General features: G+C 41.2%; 1 protein-coding gene across 1 annotated transcript; it reads left to right on the top strand.

Moving 5' to 3' along the window:
- The first annotated feature begins 3,311 nt into the window (after window positions 1-3,311).
- On the top strand, window positions 3,312-24,850 carry slc25a24 (solute carrier family 25 member 24). The gene is made up of 10 exons (XM_089000821.1): window positions 3,312-3,761; window positions 5,414-5,540; window positions 5,614-5,701; window positions 9,610-9,721; window positions 14,279-14,437; window positions 14,521-14,673; window positions 20,798-20,905; window positions 22,431-22,598; window positions 22,667-22,817; window positions 22,948-24,850. Exons 1-10 carry the CDS (start codon window positions 3,582-3,584, stop codon window positions 23,127-23,129), a joined length of 1,428 nt encoding a protein of 475 aa, XP_088856947.1. The 5' UTR covers window positions 3,312-3,581; the 3' UTR covers window positions 23,130-24,850.
- Window positions 24,851-25,418: the final 568 nt, after the last annotated feature.

Genomic DNA, 25,418 nt, shown 5'->3' with positions numbered 1-25,418 from the left:
ATCCTGAAGTTTATCACAAAACAATCAACATGACATATGAGCACTTGGAAGGAGTTGATACCTCGATGGATGACATCATCATTTGGGGTGCCACCAGAGCTCAACATGACGAGAGACTGAAAGCTGTGCGAGAAGCAACAAGAAAAGCAAACCTGAAGCTGAATAAAGAGAAATGTCAGCTAGGTACAACAGAATTGACATTTCTGGGAGATATCCTAAGCAGTGAAGGTATCAGACCAGACCCACGAAAAGTGTCTGCTATAGAAAACATGCCAAGGCCACAATGCAAAAAAGATGTGCAACGGTTTAATGGGATGATCACTTTCATGGGAAAATTTATACCAACCTGTCAGAAAAGATGGCCCCACTGAGACAGCTAACTGAGAAGAAGATAGAATGGCAATGGAATCATGAGCATGAAAAGGCATGGAATGAACTGAGGAATATGCTCACAGAGGAACCAGTACTGAAATTCTATGATCCAGAAAAACCAATCAAAATATCATCGGAAGAATCACAGAGTGGGCTTGGTGCAGTACTTCTACAAAAACATGAAGGCTGGCAACCCGTAGCATATGCATCACGTTCGATGACGGATCCGGAAACACGTTATGCACAGATTGAAAAAGAACTGCTCAGCATCACGTATGCCTGTGAGAGATTTCATCAATTTGTGTCAGGACAAGAAATCAGCGCGGAGACTGATCACAAGCCCTTAATAGCATTGTTTCCACTAAATGACTGTCCACTCCGTATACAGCGAATGATGATCAGGCTACAACGTTACTCACTGAAGGTCGCATACACCCCTGGAAAACTGATGTATACAGCTGACACGCTATCTAGAGCTGTTGACCCGAAAGAGCACTCGAAGGCTAAACTGGATGAAGAAGTCGAAGCTTACGTACACATGATCACAAGTGCATTGCCAGTTGCAGATGCAAAGATGGAGATTATACGGATGGAGACAAACAAGGATGAGACACTGAAACAATTGAAACAAATCAAAAATGGATGGCCCGAAGTGAAACAAAATTGTTCACCAGACGCAGCAGAATATTGGAACTACAGGATGGAGTTATCTGTAGTGGATGACATCATATACAAAGGAAGTAAGATTGTCGTTCCAAAGACTTCATGAAATTCATGAATGACATCTTGGAATTGAAAAGTGCAAGAAAAGAGCACGACAACTGATGTTCTGGCCTAGAATGAATCAAGACATCACAGATCAAGTGTCGAGATGTACAATTTGCCTCAAATATCAAGCAAATCAACCGGCAGAGCCACTACACCCACACCAAGCACCAGAAAGACCATACCAGAAGGTGGGTGCTGACCTGTTTTCGTGCCAAGGTAAAGATTATCTTTTGGTCACAGACTACTACTACCTGTATCCAGAAGTTTGCAGACTGCAAGCTACAACAGCAGAAGCAGTGATAACATGCATGAAGGCCATATTTGCTCGAAACGGGATTGCAAACCAAGTGTTTTCTGATAACGGTCCACAATTCGCCAATGAGAAGTTCAGAAAATTTGCGAAGGAGTGGGACTTTAAACACATCACCTCAAGTCCACATTTTCCACAATCCAATGGCTTGGTGGAAAGTTCTGTCAAGACTGTGAAAAGACTGATGTACAAGGCAACAGACAGTGGAACGGATTTCTACCAGAGCTTGCTGGTGTATCGCACAACGCCGCTCGAGTGTGGTATGGCCCCGGCCCAGCTACTCATGGGACGTGTGCTGAGATCCAACTTACCCATCCCGGAAAACCTGCTAAAGACAAAGGAAGGGGAGAAAGTGAGGAAGATCAAAGAACAACAGAAACAAAAACAAAAGTTCTACCATGACAGAGGAACACGGAACCTACCTGAACTACACACCGGTGACCAAGTGCGGTACAAAGACAAAACAGACACATGGTCACAGAAAGGAACTGTTCTGCGTCAGGTCCAACCAAGGTCATACAACATTCAGACAGAGGAAGGTGCTGTTTTAAGAAGAAACCGCCGAGATCTTCTCAAAGAACCAACCATAGCAAGTCAACGAACAGAGACTGTAACAGAGACTGTTGTAACACCTCTAAATCCAGGACATGCTATCCGAAAATCCTCAAGGAAAGTGAAACCACCTGAGAGACTGATTGAAGCCATTTAACATGTTTTTCTAAGTGATCATGGTGAAAAAAAATGATGTGAATGTTTCATGTGAATGTTTCATTTATTGTTGCAAAAGTTAGAAATACTTTATTCAAGTTTGAGTTTGCTAATTACTGACATAATTAAATTAATTACATTGGTTAAAAGTAAAGAATTAAATTAAGAAAGGGAGATGTAATGATATGAGCAAATTGTATTTGCATGTTCTACTGGTGATGCCTGGCTTTACATCAAAGGAGCATGCGCGCTGCTGCAAGTCAGTCTGATGAGAGCCTACGAGAGCCACACATGTCAATTGCCTTCTCCCTCCAACCAACACAGCCGTCCTAATAAAGAACCTCAACTCTATCCAGAAGTTGTATCATTTACCGAACCCGCTTACACAAAGTAACACAGGATAGTGACTTTATTTAAACTTGACCGACAAATTTGTGCTGTTTATTCCCTGTATATGATAGCGGTCCATGTTCAGTGCTTTTTTGCAGCTTCAGCTGTTGTGACAGCGCTATATAAATGATTATGTATTGTATTGTACATGTACTTCTTTGAGATCTGTACTCCAAAAAGTACAGATTACAGCTGAATCAACCTTTTCATCATCATCAACAACAACAACAACAACAACAACAACAACAATAATAATAATAATAATAATAATAATAATAATAATAATAATAATAATAATAATAGAGCATTGTCATCAAATGGTGAGTTTAGTTTAGTTTTTTTGAATGTTGCTGTGCCGATGACCATTTTGTATATTACTGAGCATCTTCTTTTTTATTAAGTTCATAGAGTTGCTTGTTCTGTAGCCACAGGGGGACATAAGCCAGTGTGTTCTTGTGCCGGTCCCAAGCCTAGATAAATACAGAGGACTTCAGGATGGGCATCCGACGTAAAAATAATGTCTTACAAGTCCACAAATCACATGGAGACTGGTTGGGCGAGTTGAGCTGAATACTGTATTTAAATTTCGAAAGGGAACAATGTGACTGTTGAATGCATCATTGTAAATAGATATGTAAATGGATGCGTTGAATGTTTTGAATTTTAAAGACAAATCCGACCCACCCAGAAGTATGGAAGGCCACTGTGTTATCGCTGAAGGGTGTGTCTGACTGCCTCTTGAGCCGACAGCCCAATGAAAAGAGGAGGTCTTTAAGGCAATCTTTGGAGTGTGCGTGTTTTCGCCCTATCTCTTACACACTCACACAAACACACGAAAACAAAACAAATCGACGATTTTATTAACTACTTGTGCAGGCATTTCCCAGTCGGCGTAAGTTTTTTATTGCGACGCGTGACATTGCGGAAATCCACCAGAACTTCCACGGAACCGAAACCAGAAGCGACGATCACAGGACTTTTAACTGCCATAGTTGTTTGTTTGATTGTTGCAGTTTTTTTCTTCTGGGAAATAATGTATCAAGTGGTGAGGAAAATTTTATTTGCGGACTGCCATTGCGCACCGGATGCGTCCAAAACCTACGAGGAGCTGTTTGCCAAACTGGACACGAACAAAGATGGAAAATTAGATGTTTTGGAATTGAAGGCAGGCCTATCTGCAATGGGCATCCGTGCCCGAGAAGGAGCGGCTCAGGTAACTGGATAAGATGAAATAACAGCTTCTGCCGAGGTTGCACCATAGTGTACTCGCTGGCCACAGAAACAAATGGGATATTGTACAGTATTTTGATACTGACCTAAATTTGTGGGGAGACAGTCAAGTCCTGTTATGTAGTCCTGTATTTTATGTGCAGTTGCGGCGAAACTTCATGTTCTCCTGAGATCATATTTCTTTCTTCTAACGTCCCGATGAAGGTACCAAAAGTTGAGTTTGACAATCATAACAATACGGGAGGTGTTCCGTTTACGAGTCGAATGCGCCATAGTCTCAAAAACTAACCTAACTCAACCACCGTGCTTAAGTCAGAAAGATTGTTAATAACTGTGTCAAAAGCACATCTAAGATGTAAATATAAAATAATCATCTGAAAAATATTAAGTACCCGACTTATCTTGTACCATGAAGACAAGTGAGCTCTGTTTCTCCACCAATACCAGGCAAAAGAGTAGGGATCTGAGAAATAATCAATATTTTTTAGAATATCAAATGCACTGCTGGAAGGGCTTAACGGGGTCCAGATTTCGGACAGAGCTATAGAACCCCTTATTCCCTAATGTTGCATCACCCCTAATAGAAGGGCACAGACAGAAAAATCAGCAGCATGTTGGGATTGCTGGGCAGCAGTGGCTCACTTTCGAAAGTGACTGAATGTTTGGCTATTCATATCTTCGCTGTTTTGTTTTGCGTTTGTGGAACAACATCCTGGTTGTATTTTTTGTTCAGAAATACATAACATACTTGATGAAAAGCTAAAGCACCTACAGTAACATTATCCATAAAAACCATTTGGACACACATTGGCCGCTTCAGATCTCCAGGTCATAAAATGGGGAACTTGAATAGAAAAGTCACATGGACGGATTTTTTAAACAAAATATTAATCTTGAACATTGCAAAATTGTTTTTCTCCTAACAACGGCAAACGCACCGAGTCACAAATTGCCATTTCAGAACCTTTCTCCGACATTCTTGTCATCACATGATTAATATTCAAATTTCATCAAGCAGCAGTGCACTAAGACTATGGCAGTGCCACACCCTTGGTAAGCGATTTGTTTCTTGCTTGGAAACAGCAAGGGATGTCGCTCCTGAGCCAGAAATGTCGTCTTCAAGTCTTGTTTCTTTTTCCAAAGACTTTTTGTTTCATTATGGTGGATGCTTTGATCATGAGTTTCTTTTGAGCTTCATCGTAACCACTTTTCTCCCATAGCAATTTTCGGGGGGGGGGGGGGGGGGGGGGGTCATAGAGTTTTCGATGTAATTAATTTGCAGAGCTGGGCAGTGTAATGGAATTTAAAACAGCGATGCTTGTAAATTGGCAGACTAGGTTGGTGATCACTCTTTTCAAAAAGGGTGGCAGATGGTTTTCCAATTCAATTACAGAGGAAGCACACTCCCTGGACTCCCTCGTAAAGTCAATTTTAGAGTGTTGGAGGAGAGGATTCTTTGTGAGGTTCTTTTGGTTTTCTATTTTGGTAAACTGGAAATTTTGGATTATGGTGGAAGTTATGTACATCCTTAAAGGTATGAAGGGAATTTTTCAGATGTCAACGCGGTATTGTGCTTATAGACAGTAAAATGTAATTGATAGATACTGCACCAATAATATTTTCTGTTATTTTAAGAAAATAATTTCATCCGGAGACCAGGACGAAGATGAAGGGCTCACCTTCAGCGAATTCTCCAAGTACCTGAAAGAACACGAAAAGAAGTTGCAACTGACATTCAAGAGCTTAGATAAAAACAATGATGGTAACTTGAATGTTTTCTCTCAGCAATATTAAGGTGTTGTTGTTTATTTTATATTATTCTATTTTTTAAACAGGTCAAATAGACATTATGGAGATCAAGCAGTCCCTCGCAGACCTTGGATTGGATGTGGGAAAGAAAGAAGCACAGAAGATCCTTCAGAGGTTTTTTTAAAATGCTCTATTAATTAACACTGCATGGTTTCAATGACACAATTCCTCTCTGAAGTGGCATAATTCAGATAACACCTGGGAAGTAAGTAAAAAGTTAATCGCATATGCTCAAAACACACGTGAAACATTTACAAAATCAGTCAGTTCGTAAGATTTGTGGTCACTGTCTTCAGTTTGGTTCAAAATCCGCCCCCACAGACACTAATTACATTTCCATTGGTTACATGTAATTACATGTAGATTTTCACTATTCACATGCCAGCCTAGATTTCCGCGAAAAGCTCAGGTCAACTGTAAGTATAATGTTTTGGGGTAAAAAAATCATTTTGGTCTTTTATAAATACATTTTTCCTTAAATTACATGAAATCAATGGCGAATTTCTATTATCTTTATTCCATTTGTTCAAAAATACACCATTTTGTATAGAATACACAATAAAATGAACTACTAAATAAATACTTACAGACAGACAATACAACACGAGTATCCAGTGGCAGAAAAAATTCACAATCAAAATACGAGGTTGTTCAATTTATTTAAAATAAAGAGTGAGGTGCAAAAAAAAATCCACTGACAACAATGGTTTCATTAACACGCATGTGGTAAAGTGTAAATCAAGGGTGCCCATTACGTTGATCGTGATCCACCGGGTTAATCGCGGACTTGACCCAAGTCTATTGTGAGGTGGTGTAGAGGAGAATAAAAAAAAACACACAGTGTTTTTGTGCATGTTATTAATATATTTTAGTGTTAATGAAAACTAAACTGTAATCATCCTAACAGTCTCATTTTCCCAAGTATTTAAAAAAGCAGGTAAACCTTTAATCTACAACGGCGAGTGTTGAACGCTAAGTAGTCTACAATTGCAGCTTGTGATCATAGCTGTTGGCGTATCTTTTATCGTTATAATTATTCTCATTGAGAGTTTGAATAGGAATCCAGAGGGACGATGGAAGCGGGTACGTGTTTGCTACGATAGTTAACAGTCTGCAAAAGTGTGTCGTATGAATATGTGTCAGACTGTTGCTCATCATGGCGTGAGTGTGTCTGCGCATGTGCGGTAACGGGTCAAACGTGTGAGTTTTGTTGATCAAAAAGTCAATCTTCGCTTCAAAAAGCTTGGGCACCTCTCTGTAAATAAAGTCATTCAGAGAACATATACAAGACTGAATGTTTAGAATATTACAAACTGACCAAACGGGAAGACCTGCACAGCCCTTAAGTACGGCGATCAGATCATTTCCCCTTCCTTGAGCAGTAGCGTAATGAAGTGAAGAAAACATCACATTTTTAGTCCAAGCACAATAAACTCCTTAGACCAGTGGTGTCCAAACTACGGCCCGCGGGCCAACTGCGGCCCACAGTACATTTTAATTGGCCCGCAAGAAATTTTATAAACAGAATGGAATATGGCCCGCACTTCAAATTTTGCCCGCACTTCTAAGTTTTAACACCAGGGGGAGCTACTGTTGATCAAGGAGTTGCTCCACTAAAAAGGCCAATCCCAGAAGAAATTTACCCAGTTACTAAACATGGCAGAACCAAAGAAGCGAAAGGTAGAACGTGAGTGCAGAAAATTTCAGACACGGTGGGAGAGTGAATATTTCTTCAAAGAATTCAAGGGGAAGTGTTTCTGTTAGATCTGCACTGAAACTGTGGCAGTTATGAAAGAGTACAATGTAAGACAAATCTACAGTGTAGATTTTGCTGCAGTAGTCATTTGTCATCATGGTGCACAATGCAATGTTTGCACTGCTTACTACAAGCCACTAAGCCCCTTTCATAAGTCTCACGTACAGTTTACAGTCACGGTTTAATGTAAATTTACGTTTTGTAGCGTCACATATGTTGTTAGCTTCTTTTGAATCTTTCTTCTGGGCTGAGGTTCTGTGCATCTATTTTGGAAAATGATATGAAATGCACGACCTTAGAACGCTTGCGAAAGTCCAGAAGAAAAAAGCAGGCTTCTGATTGGCTGCCGTGCCGAGTATGCAAATTTCAACTGCAGGTAGCCTATGTCTGTGTGCTCGGCGATGGTACACGTGTATTGTTTGCGCGTGAAGGCGAGGGCGTCAGTGGGGAGTTTGGAGAGTGCGCGGTCAGGACAAACCATCCATGATTTTGCGGAATTTTATTTAGGTATTATTGAGCTTGAATATTTCGTTGTGTAATATGTTTTGAATGTTGAAAGTGATTCCATTTTTCAATAAATGTTGATTTCTTTAACTTTGCCCCTTTGATGGAAACTTATTAAAAACAGACGCAATCTTGATAAATCACAGTGCATAAGTTATTTTAATCTATTTCGATTTCCTCCTCTAAGTATCTGCGAAATAGTATGTAAACGCCATATCTTGCATATCCCTTGAGACAGATTTATTAACTGATCAGGGATATTTTTCACGTTTGAAAGACAGTTAATAAATTGAGTTGTAGTGTACTTATTGTGCTATGAGGTTTGTACACACTACATTTAAAGGACAACCGGCATCATTTTTTTTGCTTCCCACTGACATCAGAAAAACGTTTTATAGCATCTAAAATACCCAAAACAGGCAGGCTGATATTTTTAGTTAAATGAAAAACACCAATAAAAATGACTTCAAAATGAATCTGGAAATGGCCAGTTTCAGAAGGTCCCACCCCCTTGCTCGTGACATCACGCCAAGATGTCTTGCCTTGCTCGAGAATCAAAACAAGGGCTTCAGATTCGGAGAAGATGCTTTCTCATTACTCATCCAGTTATGAATATGATTCAAATAGTTCTGAAGACGAAAGCATAAATATTTGCAATTCATTAAAGGAGTCCTCCCATATTAATTAGAGCCGTCAATGACAGCAATGTAGCACCCAGAAAATGCAGAAGATGGTGCCCAAGCTCAATTGCAAATGGGCTGATTTGTCAGCTGGGAATTTGTGTCAGCGAATATCAAATAGTTGTCTTGGTGCAACACACAACGATTCAACATCACGTTATTTATGTGTGTTCCTTCTAATTTTGCCATCAACACGGATCAACACGAAGTTTTCAGACTAAACAAAGTACCGCAAAATGCATTGTGTGTCGCTTTCTCGGTCAGGGGCAGTCCAAATGTGATGTCACATGGGGATCATCATCAACTCGAAAACAAGACTTCATGAATATTCAGCGCAAGTCTTAAAACGTAAACTAGCTATATGCTGTGGAATCTTTGTAAAATACGCTCAGTGGAAGTCATTTGAAGTGATTTTACATATTATGGACATAACTTGTCCGGAGGCGTCGGTTGTCCTTTAATGCTTTAGGTTTAGTATTTCCGGCCCAAAAAAATCCCTCCTAATGCTCCTGGCCCGGCCCCTCTGTCAAATCTTAGAACCCAAGTCAAAAAGTTTGCCCACCCCTGCCTTAGACCTTCATCCTATTGAGAACTTGTGATCAATCCCCAAGGATGGGTGAAGAAACAAAGACTTGTGACTTCTGACAACTTCCAAACAAAACACTGCAAGAAGGAGCATTCGTGAGGTTGTGGCACAGAAATGAATTGACTGCACGCCGTCCACAGTTCTTGAAAATTAAGGGTCAGCACTGCAAATATTGACTCTTTGCATTTACTTAATGCAATTGTCTGTTAAAGCTTTTGACATTTTTAAAAGCATGTGATTATATTTAAGTTTATCAGAGTAACATTTTAGAAAAAAAATATAAAAACATTGAAGCAAACTTTGTGAAAACCAATCCGCACACGCATGCACATATACACACCCACCCACCCACATACACATAAAAAAAATTAAAACAAAATACATTTGTCTCTTTCGACACACTTTTCAAAATACATTTTACAATTCATCATTTATTTTAAAGGCAACTATTCAGCTCCCTATTTCAGTGCCAATCTGTCTCAATTGCTTTGTACAGTATGGATGGAGATGGCACCATGACTGTGGACTGGAATGAATGGAGGGAGCATTTCCTGTTGACCACAGCCACCGACCTTGATGAAATTGTCCGATACTGGAAACATACAACGGTATGTGGAAAATGAGCCTCCAATCACAATTTCAGCTTGAAAAGAATATCTACTCACAGCACAAAAAAATCACTGATATTTAATTTTTACCGAAAAACATGTAAAAGAAAAAAATGGCATATCACTTTCCACCAATTCCGTTCTTTAAATTATTGTATGTGTTTTATGGGGGAAAGAGATGCCCATTTCAACGTAAGATCAGAGCATTGTCATCAAATGGTGAGTATAGTTTTGCTTTTTTGATTGTTGCTGTGCCGATGACCATTTTGTGTTTGGGAGCCTTTTACTGAGTGATTTGCTTGTTCTGTAGCCACAAGGGGACATAAGTCTTCTTGTACCGGTCCCAAGCCCAGACAAATACAAAGGGTTGTGTCAGGAAGGGCATCCGACGTAAAAGCTTGGTCAAAACAAACATGCGAATCAAACCTCTGAAGTTAGAGGACACTGATTCGCTATGGCGACCCCTTGAAGGGAAAAGCCGAAAGGAAAAGAAGATTGTATGTACTACAAACTTAAACTAAAGACTAATGTACTCATGTACTGTCATTGATTGATGTTTGAATTTTCTCTAAAGTAACCAAAATTTGAACAGTCTTATTTGCAGACAAGAGTTCACCCGCCCCAAGAAAATGGTATGGAATTATACAGGAAACTAAGCAGTAATTACATTATTTTAACTCATTACAAAATGACCGGGGGAAATCTTCAAATATATCTTGATCAATACATTTCTTAACACATTACTGTAAGACAGTTGTGAGGTGTGCTGTCGGTATGACTGAGGAATTCAAGGTGGAGGTGGGACTCCACCAGGGGTCAGCTCTGAGCCCCTTCTTGTTTGCTATGGTGATGGACAGGCTGACAGACGATGTTAGACAAGAATCTCCTTGGACCATGATGTTTGCAGATGACATTGTGATCTGTAGCGAGAACAGGGAACAGGTGGCTGAGAAACTAGAGATGTGGAGATATGCCCTGGAAAGGAGAGGAATGAAGATCAGTCGCAGCAAGACGGAATATATGTGTGTGAATGAGGGATCCAAGTGCAAGAGTGATGCAACAGGGGGAAGAGATAAAGAAGGTGGAGGATTTTAAGTACTTGGGATCAACTGTCCAGAGCAATGGAGAGTGTGGAAAAGAGGTGAAGAAGCGTGTCCAGGCAGGCTGGAGCGGCTGGAGAAAAATGTCAGGTGTGATGTGTGATAGAAGGGTTTCAGCTAGTATGAAAGGAAAAGTGTATAAAACCATGGTCAGACCAGCCATGATGTTTGGACTGGAGACAGTGCCACTGAAAAAAAAACAGGAAGCAGAGCTTAAGATGTTGAGGTTTTCTTTGGGAGTGACCAGGTTGGATAGGATCAGGAATTAGTACATTAAAGGGACAACTCATATTAGAGGCTTTGGAGAGAAAGTCAGAGAGGCCAGACTGAGATGGTTTGGACTTGTCCAGAGGACAGAGAGTGACTATATCGCGAGAAGGATGCTGAGTCTTGAACTGCCAGGCAGGAGACCGAGAGGAAGACCGAAGAGGAGGTTTATGGATGTGGTCAAAGAGGACATGAAGGTAGCTGGTGTGAGAGAAGAGGATGCACAAAACCGGGATAGATGGAGGACATTGATTCGCTGTGGCGACCCCTGAGGGGAAACGCCGAAAGGAAAAGAAGAAGAACAATACATTTCTTAACCATTATTTTAAAATATTTAGTAACAGCAGATCTACTACGGTAGGCAGGAGTCATGCTACTATTGTCAGTGTGTGTCGGGAGTTTTGGGTTTTGGCTCTTTTTTTTGCTTGCAATAACCATGCACACCTGCAGGGATGAACGGTCAGGGGAAAAGCAATCACAGTTATTTTGATTGAGATTGAGATCATGACTCTTCATCCATTTAAAAACGTTTAGTATTTAACTTTTATTTATTCAACTACTATATGTCAACTACTCAAAACTACAGTATAATCATAGCCTCATGCTGATTAATACCTATACGTTGAACATGATTCTTGAACAATGGATTTCTTTTCTTTCTTGTAAAAAATGGCCCAACAAATATACACAATTAAAGCACCTTGCATTTTCATTCCGCTCTCTTCACACCTTTTATCACGTGCATCTTTGCATCCTGGCACAATCCTGATCTCTTCATCATATTTTTGTTTTAATCTTATGATTCCTTTTCACAGATCTCTGGATTTACTGGGCTCACTTGGGACATCGTGGGTTATATTTTCTGCCATGTCATGTGGAAATATGTCCATCCATTTTCCGTACCGCTTATTCCTCATTTGGGTCGCAGGGTGTGCTCGAGCCTATCCCAGCTGTCTTCGGGCACAAGGCGGGGGACACCCTGAATTGGTTGCCAGAGGCAGGACACATAAAGACAAACAACCATTCACACTCACATGTACGGACAATTTGGAGTGTCCAATCTGCCGGCCATGCATGTTTTTGGAACGTGGGAGGAAACTGGAGAATCCTGAGAAAACCCACGCCAGCCCGGCGACAACATGCAAATACATACTGGGAGGCCGGAGCGGGATGCCAACCGGCGACCTCTGCACTGTGAAGCCGGCGTGCTAACCACTTGACTACTGGGCCGCTCTGTGGAAATATGTTTTCGTGCAAAAAAAAAAAAAAAAAAAAAAAAAAAATATATATATATATATATATATATATATATATATATATATATATATATATATATATATATATATATATATATATATATATATATACAGTAAAGTCTCGTTATATCGATATTCAAGGGAGTCCGAAAAAATATCGATATAACCGGGACTATCGATATATCCGACCCTGTTTGCATGTAATTTTCTCCGTGCGTGCATAGAAATAGTATCGATATATCCGATATCGATATAACGAGACTTTACTGTATATATATATTCAACTCCGGTGGGTTGGCCATGTCATCCGGATGCCGAGCTTCCGCTTGCCTCGAAAGGTGCTTGATGGACAACTCTTGTCAGTGAATAGGAAGCTTGGTGGTCCAAAGCTGCGATACAAAGACCAGTTTAAACAGACTCTAAGGAAATACAACATTAAGCCCAGCGATGTGGAGTCTGCTGCAGCTAACAGGCCACTGTGGCGTTCCTTATGCCACGAAGGGGTGACACAACTTGAAGACAAACGCACCCAGAGGAGGATTGTGCGGCACCAGCAAAGACACCATTGTGCTGCTTCAGTACCACCCCGCCAGCCCGGTCCTGGCCTCACATGTCCTGAATGTGGCAGGATTTGTGGCTCCAGAATCGGGCTTCATAGTCACCGACAGTGGCATCGCCGCCAGCGCCAATAACCACTGTCCAATACCCCACATAAGAATGGAAGCTATGTCATCTTCGACTTCGATGGACTGCCAAGAGATAAGATATATATATATATATATATATATATATATATATATATATATATATATATATATACAGTGAGACCTCAACTTCCGAACACCTTATATTACGGACTTTTCGACGAACGTCAAATTTCTGAAAATTAAACCTTATAATAAGCACTATTTTCATATTACACATCCACCACGGCTGGAACACAAAAGCACACAACCTTCGGATCTGGCGGAGTGATCTTCAGCGGAAGCACACGATCGAACAGCGCTCCAGCCGGCGCTACTTTCGATACCCCCTCTCTCTGAATTCACACGTCCATCGCCTCCGAGGAGCTTTTTGCAGATAATTTTACTATTATGGGACCGTAAAATAAACACCACAGGCTCGTGTTCAGCCTCAGTTCAAATGTGATGCGTTACTATGAATAAATTGAAGAAACTACCAGCCGTACACGTCTACTCTGCTCTGTTTATTTGTCATCCAAGACTTGGGGTGCGTTCAGGTTCGAAAATAGCGCACGACTTCTTATGACTCTAGGCTGTTTGGAAAGCATTGTCTAACTGAATGAGCAGGGACAAACACTTGCCAACGTTTCTGTGTTGCTACACTTGAACGCACCCGATATAAGTGATTGTGATTGGCTAAAGGGTAGAGTCATGTGTCATGTTAAGTCAATCAGAGCTAGTGTTTTCACACACACCGGAACAGCGTGTCAATAGTCACGCTAAATTGTCACGTGCGAGTTCACAGCTGGGGCGGGGCCGCCGCTCGCGACACTTTCATTTTATTTCAACGAGTCACTGTCACCTCACCAGTGACATGATGATGACGGAAGTGCGTCGCTTTGTCTTGTGCTGGTAAATCCAACAGTTTGCTTTGCACGAGGTGATTGTTAGACGCGATCGCGTAAATTTGTTGCTTTCCGGTTTTCGATTGCGAGTGTGCCATTTTATTCACCCCGCCCACTTTTGTTGTAATAAAATCTGTCAGCACCTATGGGACTCGAAGTGAATGCAGATGACATCGAGGAGCTTGTTGCTGACCATAATGAGGTCATCAACACAGAGAATTTGATTTGCCTTCAAGAGGACAAGCAGAAGCAGGCCATTCAGCAGTTGATGTGCAGGCTTTTATTGAACAGTTGAACATTCGGCAGTGAATTAGTTAAATTATATACACAAATGCGTTGTGTACAGGTGCTGGACATTGGCGACAGCCTCACCATCCCAGATGAGTTTACAGAAGAGGAGAAGACCACCGGCTTGTGGTGGAAGCAGCTGTCTGCGGGGGCCATGGCAGGGGCTGTGTCCCGTACAGGTACTGCCCCATTGGACAGAATGAAAGTCTTCATGCAGGTCTGTCTTCACATTGTATTTTCTTTTTATCTAAGACATCTTTTTCACTGCCATGATTAGTCACAACGGCTCTTCATTTTCAGGTCCATGCTTCCAAGAGCAACAAAATTAACCTGGTTAGCGGTTTCAAGCAAATGTTGAAAGAAGGAGGCTTAACGTCTTTATGGCGAGGAAACGGCATCAATGTACTAAAGATCGCCCCAGAAACTGCCATTAAATTCATGGTCTACGAGAAGGTAATGTATTAATCAAGATTTTTTTTCAATTGGGACTCAATGTGTTTGCAAGAGGAATAAATGTTGTGCAAAGCAAGTTAAGCTTAGGGCTTACCAATTACCAACCAGGGTCCACCGTCAGTCCACCAACAGTCTATGTCCTGCCCTCATCGTAGAGACAGCAAAATTATCAAAACAACAGCGGCTCACAGAGAGCAACATATAGTATGTATTAGAGCATGGGTTGGGAACCTTTTCAACTAAGAGAACCATACAAGCAAAATATTTTGAAATGTTTTTCAGTGAGAGCCACACACGCACACACACGCACACATATACATTAATGTATATGTTGCGTGATTTTAATAAAATGTCAAAATTTATCATTTAAAATAACTTTGTGATAATACTCACCATTAATATGAATAGTTTTCTGTTCCTCGTGATTGGTAAAAATCAATCCAAACGATCGGAATGAAAGTCAACTTGCCGGGTCCATATGTGAAGATACTGCGAGCTATCTTGCACACTGCTCATTAGCTTGCACGCTTGCTTTCTGCTGTCTCTCGCAGAAGTCTGATGCTAACGTTAGCATGGGGATTGTCAAAGTTCCACTAACATTTGACTGTTTCATCATCGATGATATTGTTTCATTGCAAATTAGAATCCCAGCAGAACCTTTTCTCTCGACAAAGGCGCATCCTTTGGTCCATTCAACCTGAAGTGGACGATTGTATCTACCCCGGTCAAGGATGACGCTTCGTACTGATGTCACAACGTTTATTGTGAAACACTTGGAACACTGTGAAAACTACAAAGGACATTGAAATGACATTACAATAAGTTCGACAAAACATTCAGTCAATAAGGAAATTAATTACGTACCGTGTGCACCTTATTAACCGAAAGTAGATAAACGTGAGACTGTCGTTCTCTATATAGCAGTTGCTCTGCTTGTGTCTCTCTCTCGCATTAGTCTCGTTCCGTCTGTCTCGCCTTACTCGCTTTTATCAAAAACACATGACACGGAAGCGGAAGTGATAATGACAAAACATTATAAATAAGGTATCGAAGACGATTTTAAGTAAAACACATATCAAGGTTCACATCGAAACGTTAAACACTTTTACAGAACAAGTCTAAATAAATCCTATTTTGTTGTCATGGCAACCAACGACAATACACCCCCCAGTTACATTAGAATCCCGGCAGAACCTTTTCTCTCGACAAAGGCGAATCCTTTGGTCCATTCAACCTGAAGTGGACGATACTCATCTTCTTTTTTTAACTTATCCGCTTATTCAAAAGGGGACGTTTACCTGTTTCGACATCAATGGCACCTAAGTCAGTATCATCCAATCAAATTGCGCTTTGAGCAAACTGCCGCCTAAATAGGAAATGAACAGCGAAAAAGCGAGAATATGTATTTAGTTGGATCGCGAGCCATAGGTTCCCGGCCCATGCATTAGAATATGATAATTTTCAAAAATGCCATCTATTGGGGCATTAATGTAAACACAGAACATGTACTAGTACATGAATTCAGTAACCAAAAACATTGGTTTAGTTCGGCCTCAGCTGATGAGTCATTGCCGAGTCATTGCCGATTATTGTGGACAGTTTTCATAACTTTGTTTACATTAATCGTCATGATGAAAACTGTTTCCATTAATGTTGTCCCGGCGTCAAAGTTGACATACACGGAATTCTCATCAGCAGATTCGGCAATACAGCAGTCGTTGCGAAAAACATCTTCAAGGCGTCCCCGGAAGATATTAACATCTTCTCCACGTGGACAATGTTGAATCATGCCAAAGTTTGGTGATTTTTTCCATAGTGTCCGGATGTTCTCACACACCAATCTCCGTTGGGCTGTGACCTCCTCATACGTCATGTTTGATCCTGTTGAAGTTTTACCAGCATAGCACCCTTTCACCCGATTCCAATGATGCCCCAGACATCTCCTGAGAACCTTCAATGTTTCTTGTCCATTCAACTGATCAGAAGCGCACAATTTCTCAAAATTCTCAGTCCAACTTTCCGCATTCTCAACAAAATCACCTAAGCCTTTGCACGCTTCAGCTACATCACTGTCGCACCAAGGCCGATAAACCAAAATAGTTTGGTCCTACAGGCCTGAAGGATTAGGGTTAGCCACTTGGACAAGCGGAAAAGCTTCACAATCGCTTTCATCATTCATCTTAATTTTATTAAATTCTTCAAGCGGATACAATTGTTCAGAACAATTTGCTTTGCTCCTTGTACGCGAAGAAACACAATCACCATCACCAGCAATCTGATCTGCAAAGTCAGGTTGTAATGGCCATAACCCACCAGAGGGGGTCATGCGCGCTCCATGCTGCTGGTCTGCCCAAGTCACAGTTGGAGTCACCACCGGGAGGGCTACTCGCCCCTTCGGGGTGGAGCAATTGACTTCTCTCTCCTTGAGAGCAGCGAAGGAGGGGTAGAAGGGGGTGGAGGAGGAGGAGGGGGTCTGAGGCGTTCGCTCAGGGCAGCCCACAGCCCTTCCCCCAGGCTTCCCATGGGGGTACTCTGCAGTTTGAAACAATGGCTGCTTTCTATATGCCACGAGCGCCATCTTTTCATTGGGACGTGCAACAGATGAAGCAATAGTTTCATCGTCAGAGCTCACTTTGGAAGTCATCGCGACCATTGCTTTCTCCTCTTTTTTGATCCGTTTTACCTTCTAGCTCATGCTCTCTAATCCGTGCTTGTGCAAGCCATCTATCACAATCTAAAATCTCATCACGGATCTTTTGGGAGGGGTCTGCCAACCGCAGATGCCTCCTGGAGCTTCAAACGAAACATAATCTCTTTCAATGGCTGAACTTGCAAAGCACCAGAATATTCACCGCGTCGCATCCACTTCTTACAGTAAAGTTCACATCCTGGGAACTTTTTAGACATGAATTCAATATCAGAATCAGAATCAGAATCAGAATCATCTTTATTGCCAAGTATGTAGAACACACAAGGAATTTGTTTCCGGTAGAACACGCTGCACTAGTATCGTTGTCAAAAAAAAAAAATATCCCGATGAATTGGAGCTTTCTTTGAAAAAATTGCACCCATTTTCTCAAATCCCGCAATTCACCAACAATATGCTCCTGTTAACTATTTTCCAGTAAGGCAGATAGTGGTAATTCAAACACAAAGAAGACACCCGCTGTGTCTAGTCTCCAGCCATGAGACGTGCTCACATAATGAATGCACATACGCACACAATGAATGCACGCACGCGCACGCACACACACACGCACTAACGGCTCAAATGACTCCCTTGCCCCCACTTTTTTCTTTGTTCAAGATCTTAGTGAGACAAAGAAACTTTTGTGTTTCACTATTCTAGCACAAATCAACCAAATTGAATGTAATAATTTCACAGATAATCCAGTCCCAATAGCAGCTGCGTTTTAAAATAACATAACGTCTGGATCAAAATAAAAAAAATCTTTCAATTTTCCAATTTATCAACCAGCACAGAACTGAATTCCAGGAAATCACCACCTTGTGAAGAATCTTTCACTGGAAAACTCCGAATCTACGTCGGCATGCGGTTTTACCAGACCCTTCGATCAAGATATTAGCATCGATGGTCGCGTGCGCTAGTACGTCAATGAACCTTTCGGTCCGGATTTATGGAGACCCAACTTGGTCAGATCACAGAAACGGACCCGGAAATGGGTCAGAAATCGATGAAAATCCAAAAAGTCGTGTTACAAACCAGTAGATACGTGGATTAACATGAATAGGATACCCTCTGGCCATTAAAGGATCCTACAATATATTCAAACAATGGCTGCTTGCTCGCGCGTCATTCACCTAGCGAACTCCGGCGAACACAGCCGTGTAGTCAGCCAGCCAGAATGTCGGAGGGTTCCACCGCGCCGATACGAGCAGGTGCTACCAAGAATCCACTTGTCTCCCGTGAGAACTCACAGGCAAGCTCCACCGGAGAGAAAAAAAAAAACTCTCCGTCTCTCGTAGTCGTGGTGGCCCAGTCAAAAAGCAGGCTCGCCGAGAAGGACCGACTGTCCCTCCGTCTCTTGCGGGGAAATTTAGCAAGCAGAGCCACTGGTAGCAGAACGCTACCGTCACCCGTCAACTGAGGCACGCAGGTGGCACTCTTCAATGCTCCGGACTGAATGTCTGGCACGGGTTTCGGCACCAATTTATGTTCGGTTCTAATTCTGGTTTCTCATCTGGTTCGGTGTTCAACGAAGTTCTGTGATAAAAATATTAGCGAGGACGATAGATGGTGAACAAAAAACTACTTTATTCTAGTGTAACAAAAGGAGAACGTCTCTCGTCGGGACGGGAAGCCAAGAGCACACGAACACAAAGAACAAAAGCACAAAGGGAGCGAGCACTCCCGCTCAGACTAGTTTTAAACGTACACAGCAGCGATCTGTTGTCCAATCAGCTACGGACAAGTATTGGAAGTCACACAGCAGCAATCTGTTGTCCAATCAGCTACGGACGAATTTGTTGGGAGAACATTTAGACTGAAACTTGATACTTATTACATACTGCTTTCACAACTATTCAACTAATACATTTCGTAAAACCATGTATACTAAACTAAACATGCAATAACATAATATGTACTAAGCTAAACATGGAATAACATAATATGTTTGCTAATCTAAGCATGAAATAACATAATATGTTTACTAATGTGCATAAGCACTCTATCAGTTATTATTATTTTTATTATTATTATTATTATTATTATTATTATTATTATTATTATTATTACAGGTAACATCCGATTTACAACCGGCGCGAGTTACGACCACCCGTACTTACGACCACGATCGCCAGATGTTTTTTTTATTCTACAGCTGCCACCATTACAACCAGCGATGCGACATTGACAGAGGTCCGTGCAGGATAATTTATTAAGCTACAACACAAAGCGTTGGGCCCAAAAAGACGGCCAGGGGGAATAATCAAAAATAAAGAACACCAAAAATGACGAGTGGGGCGGAGCAATGGGAAACCCGACAATGGCGAGAAGCAACTCGGACACGGTGGTGCAGGAACGGAACAATCCCGAAAGGATTACGGGATGGGGGGGTCGGATGAAGATATAGAAAGTCCAGGGTAATACAAAGTACAAATACAAGTTGACAGTGTCCCGTTTTCGTACTCGCTGTCCTGAAGAAGGAAGTGGTGGAAGCGGGGAGGCATGGCCCCAAGCTGTCAATCCGAACATGACAATATCGAGCAAGTAGGATGTTTATTTGCCGGAGCAGCATTGCGCAAAATGACGATACAAAATAACTGTTTCTTAACATACGCGCACGACAATTTTCTCCAGCATGACAGCATCTCGCTCTCACAGCAATCGAGGAGAGGGAGGGGTATCCACCGACGCCGAGGCGGAGCGGGTGGGATAGCCGGGACGCAAACGCCGTGTCGGGCTCAAGGTCGGCGCCGCCGCCTCTTCGAGACAGGTGACATATTCTGGCTTCTCCGTTAGCAGGGAGAGCGATTTTTGGACAGGTCGCATGCGTGGGAAGCCGTGCGTATTTTGGTCAGCAAAAAGCGTGTGCGCCGACACACTAATAAAGATTGATAATACGAAATATTAATTGATTAAAATGACACTAAAAGTTATAAGATTTATAAATGAACTGTCAACGTTTTGGTATATACAGTAAAGTCTCGTTATATCGATATTCAAGGGAGTCCGAAAAAATATCGATATAACCGGGACTATCGATATATCCGACCCTGTTTGCATGTAATTTTCTCAGTGCGTGCATAGAAATAGTATCAATATAACCGGGACTATCGATATATCCGATATCGATATAACGAGACTTTACTGTAATAGTATTCAATAGAAAATGTTGCAACAAAAAACAACAGATTGACATCGTCTACTATCCTGTCGTATAAGAGATGCCAGCGTGTCGTCATTTGTTATGATCACGTGATCCTCGCGTCAGCCATTTTGAATGCTTTTCGATTTATGACCATTTGACTTACGACGATTTCGTCGGAACGGAACGCGGTCGTAACTTGGATGTTACTTGTATTTCCTCTCCCTGTCTTATACTCTGATGCCACAATGTATTATTTTGTATTAACAAAATAATACAATTTATATACATAGTACAAGAAGATGCTGTCCAGCGAACCAAGAAAGATCAAGACACATGAGAGGTTCATTGCAGGATCTCTTGCTGGAGCAACAGCACAAACGGCCATCTACCCCATGGAGGTGCGCTTTTAAACACACATACTGCTTTGTTTGCAATGTTCTCATTATACCATAGTACCAAATGTTTATGTCTGCATATTTCCGTAAATTGGCCATTAATAGGAGATGCCAGCGTGTCGTCATTTGTTATGATCACGTGATCGGCCGCTAACTTCCGGCAGGCAAAAAGCCTACCAACACAACAGTTGTTAGCGAGTGCTATCATTGTTTTGTAAGCTTATGCGTTTCATTTTTGGTTTAGATTAATGAAAGTCTTCGCATTTACAATGGTGATATCGTGTGTCGTTGTATAAAACTTCAGCCATGTTAACTCCCAGTGACGTGCAGTCAGTGGAGGCAGGTGAGGCAGTGCCTCACCTGTCATCATGGAAAGCTGTCATATCAAATGAAAAAATAAATTCAACAGTTAGATGTATTTAGTGATTTGTACTTTAAAGTTCTTGTCCATTTAACTTCACCGTTTTATGTTTTTTTTCAAAATCGCTGAATTTTCACATTTACCGTTCAAATAAGTAGAGACGGGTGATGACGTCATTGATGACGTCAGTGTCTCACCAGCCATGAACCTCACCGCACATCACTGTTAACTCATAATTCAAAGAAAAGAAATTCAAAGAAAAGGTATCAGCGAGCACAGCGTCGAGAAGATGACAGGCAGACAACAGCAAGGATCCAGCAAGAAACGAACAACGCTGCCTCAATTCTCATGGGACTATCTAACTTTACCAGTAACATTGATCAAGAAGAAGCGTGTTAAAAAAATTAAGATTCCAAGTACAACTATGAGAATTAATCTTATGCCTCAATTTGACAATATTATGACAATATTTGGATTGGATTTGGATTTGCCTTGATTAGTCTCCCAGTGGAGAAATTTACATTTCACAGCAGCAAAGTGATGAAAGGAATATGCTGTGCTCTTTCAAATTTGCATCCCAAGTTGGTTTAATGACTTACCACAACTGACATAGTATTTTCCATTTCAAATGTTCGTTCTAATGATTAAATATGATTCAAAATGTACAACAGACACGACAACTTTGTCTTCAAAAAACAATATGGCGACTGTTCAACGTTGTAATAAAACACTGGATACACATGTCCACTTTCTATAAGCTTTGAGGGACTCATATGCCTTCAAACTTTCGTAAGTGAACTGTCCGGGAGTATCTACGAGGTAAACATAAATATCGGTGAAAGTAATGTAGTAGGATGGATCGTCAACCCATCCATTCTTCAAATTGAAAGGATCCGGCAAGTTACGAGTACAGTCACAATATCCCACTGGCATCTCCTATAGTGGTTTAGCTTAGGTATTCTTTTTTATGGTGTATGAATTTGAAACTGGATTTGAGAGGCATTACTGAATGCTCTCAATGTGTCACAAAATAACAATGCATTATTGTAACAAGCGGACTGTCTTCCTACCACATTCATCTCTTTTTATTAACGATTAGAACTACGTGAATGTGAGAAAGTGATACAGATAATCGATGTCTGTATGATTATCCTTTTTTCAATTTAGGTGATGAAGACAAGGCTAACCCTAAGGAAGACAGGGCAATACTCGGGAATATTTGACTGTGCCAAAAAAATCCTGAAAAGGGAAGGAGTTAAGGCATTCTACAAGGGCTATGTTCCTAATATTCTGGGCATCATTCCATATGCTGGGATAGATTTGGCCATTTATGAGGTGATCCATCCCAGCAGACATTATTTTTAACAGGTCTTCACTTTGATGACTCATTCTTTTCTCACTAGAGCTTGAAGAATGTGTGGCTGTCCCGTTATGCCAAAGACACAGCCAACCCAGGTGTGCTGGTGTTGCTGGGCTGTGGAACCATCTCCAGTACTTGTGGCCAGCTGGCCAGTTACCCCCTAGCTCTGCTCCGCACCAGGATGCAAGCACAAGGTACAAACATCAGAGTAACGTTTCATTTTTTTTCAGATGTCTTTGACGAATATGTATGAAATACAAATCACAATTGACCTTGTTATACTTCCCCAGTAACTACAATAGTGTTTGATTCTTCTCCTCTCAGCTTCTCTTGAGGGTGCGGAACAGTTGCACATGAACCAGATGGTGAAAAAGATTCTTGAGAAGGAAGGATTCTTTGGACTTTACCGTGGCATCTTGCCGAATTTTATGAAGGTGCTGCCAGCTGTCAGCATAAGCTATGTGGTGTATGAATATATGCGGTCAGGCTTGGGTATACAGAAGTAGGAGAAACATGTGCAGTAGTGTGTCATCATTTTCATGTCTGAAACTATATAAAATGCCAACATTGACCATGCCAGCAGATGTTTGATATCCAATATTTTAAAATGCCACTTTTACACTGGTATCAGTGCTTTAATGGTTGTCAATTGAGTCAATTATAGTAGTTATTGTTGAAGTGAGTGGAAATGGGGTAACAAAATTATTAATTATTGCGAATCTTTGCATTATTTATCCCACACGACATTCAGATATTGGCATATAGTTTAGCAAGCATCACGGAAGTTGACACAGCTGATTTGCTTTTGCATGCTACATAAAATGACAAGGTACCTGAGGTGCAACTGATCGTAACAATGCTGCAGTTGGATTAAACATACAATTTTATGCGAGTTATTCAATAATGTTTTTTCCTTCACTAAAACTCAACGGCAACAACAAAAGAGTAATTCTGATCCATCATTCTATTTTCTTAAACATCTGTCCTGATTGGGCTCGTGGATGAGCTGGTTCTTATTCACACCCATATCCCCGTCCCTTTGGAACAATTTAACATCCTCAAAAATGTTAACATACAAGTTCGTCAAAAGGATTTCAAGAAAACTCCAAACTGGACGGCCAGAGCTCAGTTGTCAACCCTTCAAAATTAGGAGGCAGATGTTCTTGTTCTGTCCAACAAATTAATATACAGTATTTTCACTTGATCAATACTCATTAAAACACAATAATGATGAGCATTTCATGTGTGCAATGAACCCTTTTGGAATCTGTATACTGGAGCTTAGGGAAATTGTCGCTAACTACGTCACAGAAGGGCCAAGATGAAAACATTAATTATTTCATAAATACAGTCCTTAAATGAATGTGTAACCGGCCTCAGGCCTAGGGGATACCTGGGTCGGTCCAAAGGCGTCACAGGCAGGTAGCACTGTGAACGACGAGGAAAGATGACACGAGATAACCGTGTGAATCAGCTTCACACAACGGCATTTATGACCATTTACTCATCAAAACATCAATTCAGCAATTTCAATATCAGAATACATTCATGTGTAGATCTATACATTCAACATCTATACATTGTATATATCCTCCACATTCGCACATGCTTATGCACGTCTGCCCGCTCGTGTGTTGGACTGGGAACTACAATTGACATCCAAAAATCCAAATTCATCAAAGCCACAAAATATTCATCAAAGCCACAAAACAAGGTTTCATATATAGCATCGCCCAATAAATCCCCAATTACTTTAACATCTTGACAATGTCTAATGATAGAGTGTTTATGCACATTCGTAAACATATGACATTATTTCATGTTCAGATTAGTAAACATATGTTTTTTCATGTTTAGCTTAGTATACATTATGATTAGTGCACGTTTGATTTCAGTCTAATTTAGTTAAATAAAATTATCAGTCTTACTAGTTCAATAGTCGTTGCAAAGAAGCAACAGCTCCAACGACAATCTAAGACCCTCCCAACACTGAGTTGTTCGTAACCGATTGGACGGGAAGATCGACTTGTCCGCAACTGATTGGACAACAGACCGCCACTGTGTATGTTTAAAAACTTGTCAGAGCGGGAGCTCGTTCTCTTTTGCTCTTTGCTCTTTGCTCTTTCTCTTTGTTCTATCTTTGTCCGTGTGCTCATGTCTTCGTCCCACCGAGACGAGAAGTGCTTTTTCTGTCTCATTAGAATAAAGTAGTTTTTTGTTCACCATCTATCGTCATTGCTGATTTTTATCAAGTGAACTTCCGACAATACCGAACCAGGAAAGACGAACAAGAATTTTAACCGAACATCTAACACTTGTTATTTTGAATACCTGTGAACGACGAGGAAAGACGACACGAGACAACCGTGTTAATCAGCTTCACACAACGGCATTTATAACAACTGCGCATGCGTGAGCTGAGCCTACATCGCCTTCCTCTGTTCCATCCACAGGCGCGTAGCACCCTCTCCTGACTTGGTAGTCTAATCGACTAACATACAATAACTGAGGTCGTTTCTAACCCCCTACACTCTCCCCTGTTTCAAAAGATGTCCCCTGACATCTTGACTATTCCAACAAGTAGTCCAGTACCAGTAGAAGCACAGTCATCTGTCTGGTCTCCGTCGGGTGGTGTCAATCACATTCAAATGCAACTACATTCAAGTCCATACCGTCGGGGTAGGGTAGCAATAATGTTCAGGTCGCACTAGATAATGAGTCGTGGGGTAAGGCATGCAAGTATACAACACATTTGCCCCAGGTCTCCAGGCTTGGTATGATGGATGACCCAAGTG

Source organism: Hippocampus bargibanti, linkage group LG07 (assembly GCF_051943395.1).
Source record: "Hippocampus bargibanti isolate YZ-2025 linkage group LG07, ASM5194339v1, whole genome shotgun sequence".
Classification (NCBI taxonomy): domain Eukaryota; kingdom Metazoa; phylum Chordata; class Actinopteri; order Syngnathiformes; family Syngnathidae; genus Hippocampus; species Hippocampus bargibanti.
This window is presented reverse-complemented; position numbering and strand designations above follow the sequence as displayed.